General features: G+C 37.7%; 1 protein-coding gene across 1 annotated transcript; it reads right to left on the minus strand.

The window, feature by feature from the left end:
* Positions 1-401: 401 nt before the first annotated feature.
* On the minus strand, positions 402-836 carry LOC138900208 (uncharacterized). The gene has a single exon (XM_070186927.1). The coding sequence runs from the start codon at positions 834-836 to the stop codon at positions 402-404; it is 435 nt and encodes a 144-aa protein (XP_070043028.1).
* Positions 837-11,812: the final 10,976 nt, after the last annotated feature.

Below are 11,812 nucleotides of genomic sequence, written 5' to 3' on the forward strand. Positions count from 1 at the left end.
ATGGATTCTTACAGAAGAAGAAGGAATTGAAGTGAGAGATCGAAGAAGAGAGAATTGGATCGAAGAGAGAGAGTGAGTGATAGTAGAAAGAGAAGGTGTTAGATTACCAGTGTTTGCATAACCGTTTATGTTGAGTTGAGTTGTGTATTAATAGTCTTCTAGAATATTCCCCATCATTGGATATTATTAGGATTTGTAATCTGAGCCGCCTAATGTTAAATGCTATGAACGCTCCTGATGTTGCCATGTCACCCTTCATTAGTCTTTTATCCCTAACCCTAGTTCTCTTTATTCATTTTATTTCCCTAATATCTTAGCCGACAACCTTCGTTCCTAACAATACCTCACCGATGAAGAATGACTTTGTCGGGAAATTGACTCTTAATATAGCCCCAATCCTCCTATGTCACCTCATCTGCTCCTAGATTCGTCCATTGTACTAGCACCTTAATCCCTACAGCATTATTCACCTTAAGAATTCGCCTTTGTAAAATCGCCAGTGGCTGGACCAAGACTTGACCATCTGCATCGCAGATTGGAGGTTGCTGTTGCGGTGAGTTTGTCAAACCCACACATTTTTTGAGCTGGGACGCGTGAAGGACCGGGTGGATCTGAGATCCAGAAGGGAGCTCAAATCTGTAAGCTATTGTTTCTATCTTCCCTGTGATTTTATATGGTCCGTAATATTTTGCACTAAGCTTTAGATTCCTTCGTACTGCTACTGATGTTTGCCTGTATGGCTGTAGTTTTAGATAAACCATATCTCCCACATCTAAAGTTCTATATGACATGCGTTTATCAGAGTAAAACTTCATACGGGCCTGGGCTTGATTCATGTTTTCTTTCAGATTTCACAACATTTGTTGTCTCTAAGATATAAGGGACCCTACTATTGTACGTGTTGAGTATGGTAGGGACCCCAAGGGAACTTGTGTAGGTGGGAACCCATATAAATCCTGAAAAGGGATGGTCTTTAGTGAGCTATGGCAGTTGGTATTGTACCATCATTCTGCTAATGGCAACCACTTCACCCACTGCTTTGGATTAATGAATACCATAGATCTCAAATAGGACTCCAAACACCCGTTAAGCCTCTCTGTTTGACCATCAGATTGGGGATGATAAGAAGTAGATATATTCAATTTAGTTCTCATAGTTTTGCAAAGTTGTTGCCAAAACTGACTAGTAAAGATAGCATCCCTGGTTGTCACAATAGTCCTTAGTATACCATGCAACCTGTATATTTCTTTTAGGAATATATCAGCTATATCCTGTGTTGTATAAAGATGCTTCAGGGCCACAAACTGGCCATACTTAATCAACCTATCTACTACCACTAGTATAGCCTCTACACATCCATATTTGGGTAACCCTTCTATAAAATCCATGGCTATGTCTTACCATGGCATTTTTGGGATGGGTAAAAGTTGTAATAGGCCTGGAGAAAGAACATTCTCTCCCTTAACTCTTTGACAAGTATCACATTTTGAGGCCCACTTGATCACCTCAGCCTTCATGTTAGTACTGTAGAACACTCCATTAATCCTCATATAAGTGCCCATTTGACTATAATGACCTCCCAAAGGGGATTGATATAGCACCTCAAATATTTTAGCTCTGAGGTTTGCACCCTTTCCCACATATACTCTCTGCTTATATCTTATAATTCCCTATTGAAGAGTGTAGTGTAGCTTGCTGGCAGGGGCTGTTGTTAACTCAATGGTCAGTTGTGCAGCTGAAGGGTCATCGTCATAGCTTTGAATGATCTTTTGCATCCAAGTAGGTTCAGCAATTGTGATGGTATTGAGACTCGAATCCTCTATTTCCCTTCTAGATAGTGCATCAGCTACCTTATTCTCTATTCACTTCTTGTACTATACCTTATAATCTAACCCTAGCAACTTGTTCAGGCCTTTTTGTTGAAGAGCAGTTGTCACATTTTGCTCCAATGGGTATTTTAAGTTATGATAGTCAGTTCTGATAATAAAGTGACCCCTTTGTAAATATTGTCTCCATCTATCTATTGTTGTTAGGACTGCCATATACTCTTTTTCATAGGTAGATAATCCTCAGTGTCTAGGAGCTAGAGCCTTACTGAAAAATACTAGAGGTCTCCCTTCCTGCATAAGCACAACGCCCATGCCTCTTGAGCAAGCATCAGTTTCCACCACAAATGTCTTGGTGAAGTCTGCCAATACTAAGACTGGTTCAGTGGTCATTGCTTGCTTAAGGTTGATAAAGGCTGTTTCTACTTCTAGCCCCCACTGAAATGAATTTTTCTTCAGCAGGATAGTTAATGGTTTACTGATCACCACATATGACTGTACAAACCTTCTATAATAACATGTTAACCCCATAATTGATTTAGGTATAGTCCTGTTCACCATTTCTTCTATTTTTGATGGATCAATAGTCACTCCTTCTTCAGTAATGATATGGCCTAGATATTCCACTTTGCTTCGGCTAAAAGATCACTTGGACCTTATGGCATATAGTTGGTCCTTCCTTAGAATTCCCAATACTTTCTCTAAGTGTTCCTTGTGTTCTTGAATTGTAGGACTATAAAATCGAATGTCATCAAAGAAAACTAGTACAAATTGCCTCAAGTAATCTTTGAAAACATGATTCATAATACTTTGGAAAGTAGCATGGGCATTGATAAGGCCAAAGGGCATGACCTTGAACTCATATTGACCTAAGTATGTTCTAAAGGTTGTTTTGTGAATATCTTCCTCATGCATCCTGATTTGGTGATAACCTGCTCTCAGGTCTATCTTAGAGTACACATAGGAGCCACTTAATTCATCCAACAAGTCATCCACTAGGGGAATGGGGAACTTGTCCGTAACAGTCATCTTATTAAGCTCCCTATAGTAAATGCAAAACCTCCAACTATCATTTATTTTCTTAACCAGTAATACAGGTGATGAGAATGGAGAATGACTAGGCTGAATTATACCATTAGTTAACATATCTTTAACTTGTTTCTCTATCTCATTTTTCTGAAAATAATTATACATGTAAGGCCTAATGCTGACTGGTACTGATGCTGGTTTCAGTGGTATGAAGTGATCTTGTTGTCTTCTAGGAGGCAAGGATTTTGGTTCAACACATCATTGTACTACTGCAGCAGTACTCCTGAAAGTTTTGAAGGTAACACTTCCTGTTTTTTCACCTCTGATGTTGTTACTGTAAATAGGTGCCCCCAGAATACCTTTCCTTTCTTGAATAGTTGTTGTATGCCACTGATAGTCATACTTTGCAATAAAGCTTGATTGTACATGCCTTTAAGTTCTAATCTTTTGCCTTTATGAGATACTACACCTCTATAGGCTACAAAATCCAATAGGACTGGATTATGAGCTCTCATCCAATCTCCTCCTAAGATCATATCACAACCATCCAGCTAGATCAGTCTGACTGAATCCTCAAACTCCATCCTTTGTATTTTCCATCTTAACAGAGGACAAGAGTAAAGGCTCATCAATTGGTTACCATTAGCCACAGTCACCCTCATAGGTCTAGCTTTCTTTATAATACAACCAATTTGCCTGGCAGCCTCTATATCCAAAAAACTGTGGGTGCTCCCCGAGTCTACTAAGATAGTTAGTACCTTTTTTTGGCTATTCCATTCAGTGTAATTGTATTTGAGAACTCTGTTCCTGATAAAGCATTAAGGCTGATAGCTTTCTCCATCATTTCTACCCCTTGTGAGTCCTCAATATACTCTAATTCACTTGGCAAGTCACTTGTCTATTCTAGTTCCATTGGTTCCTCCCCAACTGTCAATGCATTGAGCAGTTTATTCTTACATTGATGCCCTGGAACCCATTTATCACCACATTTATAGCATGCATTGTGGTTCTTCATGATTCCTGCACCAAATGCATTCACCTATCCTTCTTTAGGCTAATTTCCATGAGTTCTGCTTATTGTTGGATTGTTAGTTTGCATTGTACCCATGTTCCAAGTGATCCTGCTTTTCCTATTCTGAGCTTAAATGACTTTCTCCTGATACCTAGCTTTTTCCATAGCCTAACTTAAGGTGTAGGGATTGAGGATTTTGACAGTGTTTCTAATTTTCTCTTTAAGACATTCCCAAAGAACTCTAAGAAGAATTCCTCAGGAATAGTAGGTCTTCTAATTAATACCCAAGTCTTTAGTTCCTCAAACTTTTCTAAATACTCATTAATTGTACCCCTTTATTCTAGTTTATTTAATTCACCTATTAAATTGAACTTTCTATTATCTACTTCTAAAAGTTTTCTACAGATTTCTTCACAGAAGTCCTTCCAAGAAATTGTTCCACGACTCACCTGGTAAGAGAAGAACTAAGCTTCAGCCTTACCCACCAAGTGAAGAACTGCAGCTTTAAGTTTTTGTTGGGGATCCAACACATGGTTGTATTGGAAGTACCTCTCACATATCATCAACCATGAACAAGGGTCAGACCCCACTCCATCAAAATAAGGGAATTCAAACCTATGATTGAATTGACTTCTTACCTAAGAAGACTCTGTCTGGTCGCCATACCTATTTCAAATTCCTGACCTCTCTAGTTGAAATTCTTCCCTTGGAGCACTCCCCAGGATTCCATCTTGAGTAGGAAGGAGCTTCTCTATTAACAGATCCAACTTGTTGCTCAAGTCTTTGAACTTCTGATTCGTCGAGGCCATGTTTTCCTGTAATTGATTCTCCACTCTCTTAATGTTTTCTTCAGTAGATTTAGATATGGTTTCTGTAATCGTCATTTTCTTAGGGCCAAGAAAGAGCTCTGATACCAATTGTAATATAATTCAATAAATGGAATTGTAATTTGATATGAGACAGCGAAAGTTAATGGGAATTTTATTACCTCAATTGTATTCAATGTACAATACAATGTAATGATTGTAGACTACAAACTAATCAACAGTGGGCTTCAATGGATTCCTGCAGAAGAAGAAGGAATTAAAGTGAGAGAGAAGAAGAAGAAGAGAGAATGAGATCGAAGAGAGAGAGAGTGAGTGATAGCAGAGAGAGAATTTGTTAGATTACCAGTGTTTGCATAACCATTTCTGTTGAGTTGCATTGTGTATTAGTAGTTGTAATGACACGATCGGTTGTTTTGAGCTCTAGCATGTCAATCAGCGGTTTGAGGCCTTGAGTAGCTTCACTACAAGTATTATGACTTGTACGTGCGGTCGGAATTGAATTTGGGAAAGTTCGGAGTTGATTTGGAAAGAAAATTCTAAATTCGGAAGATTTAAGTTGGAAGGGTTGACTAAGGTTTGACTTTAGAGTAAACAACCTCAGAATCAGAATTTGAAGGTTCCAATAGGTTCGTATGATGATTTCGAACTTGGGGGTATGTTAAGGTTGAGTATCGAGTGGCCCGAAATTATTTCGGCGCCTATTATGGAAAGTTGGCATTTTGGAAGTTCTAGAATTTCATAAGTTTAGTTTGAAGTGAATTTTAATGTTATCGATATCCGTTTGGAGTTTCGAGCCTTGGAATAGGTTTTTATCGTGATTTATGACTTGCGCGCAAAGTTTGACGTCATTCCGGAATGTTTTGATGTGATTCGGACGCGTTCGTCGAAGTTTAAATGTTTAAAAGTTAAAAGGAGGATTTGATCGTCGATTCATGGTTTTAATATTGTTTGGTATGATTTGAGTCCTCGAGTAGGTTCGTGTTATATTTTGGGACTGGTTTGTGTAATTGAACAGGGTCCCGAGGGCCTCAGGTGTGTTTGGGTTGTATCGCGCTCTTATTTGATGTTTCAACGTCGTTACTTTGGACATAAAGGGTACCATATTAGGAAAACAACTTTTTATTTGGGATTTGATTAAACCATTAGATTCGTATAGTAATTACGGAACCATAGCAATAATAATCGTTGAATTCCGAGGTCGTATGAGATAGTTATGCCTATTTCCATGTCGGGAAAGATTGATGGTTTCTGGTACGGACTTTGTTCTTCGCGAACGCGAAGAAGGAAATTTGGGTTGTCCGATCAACTCAAAATTTTCTCTTCACGAATGCGAAGGAGTCCCGCGAAGGCGAAGAAGAAAAATCGCCTGGATAGTCTTTTAAATGGATAGACCGAGCATTTTAGTATTTTGAGCATATCTTGAGTTTTAGAGCTCCGTTTGAGGTGACGTTTGCGACATTGTTCTCGTATAAACAAGGGGGTAAATATATGACCATTATTTTGATGTTTTTCCATGATTAGTTTCGTTGGTTATCATTTTTATCTGTGTTTGGATTGTAAAAATTGGGGATTTTGAGCCCCAAAGTTATGAGATGGTAAATCCTTGATTTGAGGGTCAATTCATGGACGAAATTGGATTATTTTCGTAATATAAAATATATAAGTTATGGGTAATAATTATTTTTGATAATTTTTGAAATCCGGACGCGTGGGCCCGAGGGTTGACTTTGTTGACTTTTCTTGAGGAGTTGGGAATTTATTTCTAATTATTAAATTACGAGTATTGGAGTATATTTTGATTGGTTTGCACGTTGTTTGATTAGTTTCTGATCGTTTGGCATCATTTTGAGGTGTTAGAAAGGCGTTGAAGCCGGTTATGGATATTCATAGTGAGGTAAGTCTTTTGTTTAACCTTGTAAGGGGGAAACTACCCCCTAGGTGATGTAATTGTTATGTGCTACTAGTTGTGGGTGCTAGAGCATGTTTATGTCAGGGTAGTCTCCATACGTAGCTAAAGTATTTTTATGTCCGGGTAGATTAAGGACTTTATCATGTAATATCTGAATTATCTGAACTCATTCTGTTGGCTTAATTAATTAAATTTATAATTGAAATTGATTTAGAAATATATGTATATATTAGAAATATATGTATATATTAGGTCGAACCTTATTATCTTAAGTTGTTGGCAAGTTATTTGAGAATCGATAAAGGTTATACTCACTTTGTGTTCATACACTGTATCGTAAACATGTGCCTCGTATTTCAAAAATAATCCTTTCCTTTCTTGTGGAGCGGGTCGAACGCCTCGGCAGGATCATGTACCACACTCTTATGGGAGCGGGTCATTCGTCTCGGCAGTATAATAGATGCATCTATGGTTCGTGCCACTCGACCCTCGGCAGTGTACACGTTATGATGGGATTGGGCCGATTAACTCGACAGTATCATATTCCTTCTGGGATCGGGCCGTACGACCTCGGCATAATCGTACGTTATATCGCTAGCAGTTCGACTATTCACGAGGTTTTCCCTTCCACTGATGCCTTGCACTCTATGTGGTAGTTCCTTATCCGTTTGATATTGGCACTTGATATTTCTGAGTTGTTGAGATAGAATACGAGATTGAGAAATTGATATCGTTAAAAGAAATTTTGGAAGATTGTATTAGTTAAAGATTTACCTCACTACTATTGTTTATTTATGATTTACCATATTGATTTATTGAACCACTAGTAAGTGTCGATATCGACCCCTCGTCACTACTTCTCTGGGGTTGGGATAGATACTTACTGGGTATGCGTTGATTTACGTACGCATGATGTACTTCTGCACTAAATGTGCAGTGTATGACAGGTTCATTTGGTGATCATCTTGGCGCGTAGGCGCAACTGTTTAGATGACTTTATGTGAGCTCCAGGCTATGCATCGCAGTCCGCAGAGTCTCTATCATACTATTTATATTATCCTGTCTCATTTACATTCTAGACAAATGTTGTATTATTATTGTACTTCTTAGTAAATGCTCATGCACTTGTGACATCGGGTTTTGGGATATACTAGTTGATGTTTACGATTCTGTATATTATCATCGCCTTTCATTTCTCTTATATACTACAAATTTTGTACGTTTCCGTGGATTTAAAAGTGTAAATTTCCTTCCTTATTAAAATTTATGATTTTGAAAGTAATAAAATGCATAAATAAATTGATCAATCACCGTTGGCTTGCCTGACGGCGGCATTAGGCGCCATCACGACCTATAGTGGATTTTGGGTCATGACAGCTTGGTATCAAAGCTCTAGGTTCACTTGGGTCTCATGAGTCATGAGCAAGTCTTGTAGAGTCTTGCGGATCAGTACGGAGACGTCTGTACTTATTTTCGAGAGGCTACAGGGTTGTTAAGAGCACTTCCCTTCTTGATTCCTCTTCGTGCGATTTTATTCCATTGGAGCCTATTCCTCCATTTCCTTCCTACTCAATCTTATGTGACGTGGAGCATTTGCTATCAAGTGGGCATCGAGGAGTTGTAGTGGTACTCCAGACATGGTGAAGGATGTTCCTCCCTACGTATTCTGGCAAGCTATTATCGTCGCATTTCGGAAGGGTGTTCTGTCGTTTTAGCTCAGTATCTGTATTTCCTATGGTTTTGAGGCTATGCACAGATTATTATGATGTTCATGCGTTGTCATCCCACAGTGTTGGTGTAATGGTAGGGTGCTTGTTTATGTGTCGAGGCAGTGAATGACTCAAAAGGAGAATTTCTCAAGGCATGGTTTGGAGGTTCGGCATTTAATTCCGGCGGAGGAAAGGCAATCGAACTATGGATGTTCAAGCTTTGGTTGATGGAGTAACGAGACTTAATATTTGCAAGCGTGGTGGAATTTTCATTTGTGATGTGGTGTCATCGTTCTTGTTTGAATGCATTAAGGTTCGCCAGTGTTATGGTCTTTTTTTATGTTCCTTCGGTGTAGGGTGTGGTGAAATAGTGTCTAAGAAGCGGTTGTCAGAGATGGCGGTATGTAGCGGTTTCAGAATCGAATCGGTGTTTCGAATAGTGATGGCTCGAGAGAGATGATCTTCGAGGAGGCTTAGAGTTGGTAGCAATTTATTAGTTCAGGTGCTACAGAGATGGATTTTGATTTGATGCAACATTTGGGTAGCGAAGGATGAGGAAGGACATAGTGGGAGGTGTCTCGCGGTGCTTGAATTTCTAGCAGGTCAAGTATGAAAAGCAGAGGTCGGGGAGTTGCTTAAAGGAGATAGTTTAACCGAAGTGGGAGTGGCAGAGTAGCATATGGATTTTGTGGTAGGATTGTCACATGCCTTGAGAAACGTTTAGAAGTTTGAAGTTTCAAAGTTCATTAAGTTTGAATCGGAGGGTGATTCGTATTTTTAGCATTGTTTGATGTGATTTGAGGGCTCAACTAAGTTTGTATGATGTTTTAGGACTTGTTGGTATGTTTGGTTGAGGTCCCGGGGGCCTCGGATTGATTTCGAGTAGTTAACGGATCATTTGGAAATGTGTTGGATTGGCTTAAGTTGTTGCACCTAGTGTAATCGCACATGCGCATTTTGGGCCGCAGGTGTGGCACCACAGAAGTGGCCATCAAGCCGCAGAAGCGATTATGGGCCTGCCCAACCAGGACCACAGAAGCGGTCAAAGTCTCGCAGAAGCAGACTCGCAGAAGCGGTGAAAGAAACGCAGAAGCGGGCGCGCAGGTGCGGCCACCACATATTACTATAATAAATAACGAAACAGAAATCTTTCTGAAACAGTAAACAGAAACAGAAAGTTAGTAGCAATTGGAAGTCGAAATAATATCTGGAAAAATTAATTTCGGAATAAATCGAGCTCACTGATTACACAGTGTGTCTTTAAGAAAATTATTCTCCTCAAGTACCCGAGGTGCTGGAATATTATCCTCCCATGATAGAACGATTTAACTTACTGGTGTATTGGTACCAAAAACCACGGTGTCAGCGAACCACTCAACGGTAGTAAATCACACTGAAATAGATTTGTGCAGAAGAAGAAGAAGTCTTTAAGTTCCAAAAATTCATCAGGAAAAATCTGAGGAATCAAACGAATTTATAGCCAATGGAAGTATTGTTCCTGAAAGTTCACAATCCTTCAGAACATTCACTTAAAATGGGAGGGAAATTTAAATAAAAAACCGGGAAGAAACTGAATCGGGTTGCACACGGATCTGGTTCGGGTTGGATATTCAGCTAATTTAATTAATATTTTTTATTAAATAATTAAAAAAAATTTATCCAAAAAAATTAATCAATCAATCTTTGACCAAATCAGAAGCCGCAGCCGAAGCCGAGTGAGCGACGACAACGACGGCGCGAGACTTGTTTCTTCTTAACTCTTTAAGAGGTAGAAGAAAAATAATTGCTTATATACCCATCAAAGGTTTTTTCTTCCTCCAATATAGGACAATGTCCCTTTGACAAGGAGGGATATTCAAAATTTTATTTTTTCTCCATTTCCCATTCACTCTTTATTTTAAGCTAACCAAGGTTAAACCCAACAAATTCAACATGCAATTTCCATAAATAGAAGAAAATTTGGTTTAACCCTACTTGCACGATATAATTTTCCGATGAAAAGAATATAATTAAATCTTTTTTCGAACCATATGGTTTAACCCTGCTCTAACTATGTTACTAGTTGTGGGTTTCGAGATCTAAGCCACGACCTAGGGTTCAAATTCACTTGGGGACATACATTAATGTTATTTCACTTGGTGTGAATTATACCTGTTTCATACATAGACTCATTACAGGTAGGGGTGTCAAGGATATTTAAAAACTGACTAAATCGACCGAATTATACCGCACTGAATCGAATTTTAGTTTTCTTTTAATAAAATCTTAGGTTTTATATAAATGTATAACCGTACCGATAATTAGTGTAAATTTTTTATTTTATGAAAATAAATCGAAAAAATACTAAACCGCACCGAATAAATTTACATGTAAAAAATATATGTAAATATTAAGTTTAAAAATAATAAAATATTAAATTTTCTCTTGCACCTTGGAATTATGAACACGGTTACAAGCCAGCAAGGAATTAAACTCAAAATCCTAATTCTCAAACCTCTTATACTACTTCTATTGAAACTAAATTATTTCAAGCATATTCACTAGCAAGACACAAGGTATTCTAGCGATTATGAGTAGCAAACTGCAAGGTATTGAATATGTTTTCTTTCGTATGATTTAATTTTATATTTCAAATATTTATCTTCTATAGAATTTATTCTTGAGCGCCAACTTGCTTAATATCCTTCCACTCGTGTTATTTATATTTTCTTTGTCTTAGCTTAGTTTTCTTTTATGATGTTGGAGAATAATTGAGGGATCTATACGCTCGCCATCTTTCATGTTTTCTTAATTCATGACCCTTTAAATAGTAAAAATGTCTAGACAGTTTTGCTAAGTCTTATAAAAGTACGTATGTTATTGCATTTTACTTCTACTACTGACTTTTAAATGATATTTTAAAAAATACTGAAAATTTACCGAACCGTACTGATACCGAAGAGAAACTGATATGATTGGTAAGGTTTCTAAAGGTCTAATTTTGATTATATATAATAGAATAACCGAAAAATTGGTATGATACAAATTTTATAAAATAACTGCCCGAACCGAACCATTGACACCCCTAATTACAGGGTCTCTCGCCATCTGATCAGAATTAGATAAGCTAAGCACCTAAAATTAGAAAGGCTATGCTCTATCAATGCCGATAGAGATTACAAGTAGGGGCGAAGCTACATGATTTGAAGGGTTCAATTGAATCCTCACTGTTAAAAAAATTATATTGATCTAATAGAATTACTTTTGTATATATACATACATAAAATGTTGAAATATAAGTTTGGGAGGAGGCCTATGACAGATCATGAAATTCACTTCATTTATTAACCTACATCACCTGTATTACCTAGATGATGTGTACCACATACAGATCTTGTATTCAAGAAAGCAAATATTATTTAGATGTTTTGTTTTGACTTAATGCAATTTAAATTAAACATTTGCTTATGTAATTTTTAGTTTGTATAAAACCCTATAAATGGAGTTCGTTTTGACTCATT

This window comes from Nicotiana tomentosiformis, chromosome 10 (assembly GCF_000390325.3).
Source record: "Nicotiana tomentosiformis chromosome 10, ASM39032v3, whole genome shotgun sequence".
NCBI lineage: Eukaryota > Viridiplantae > Streptophyta > Magnoliopsida > Solanales > Solanaceae > Nicotiana > Nicotiana tomentosiformis.

Coding starts and splice junctions, on each gene's coding strand:
- LOC138900208 (XM_070186927.1), bottom strand. CDS start 836: ATGAATCAAGCCCAGGCCCGTATGAAGTTTTACTCTGATAAACGCATG.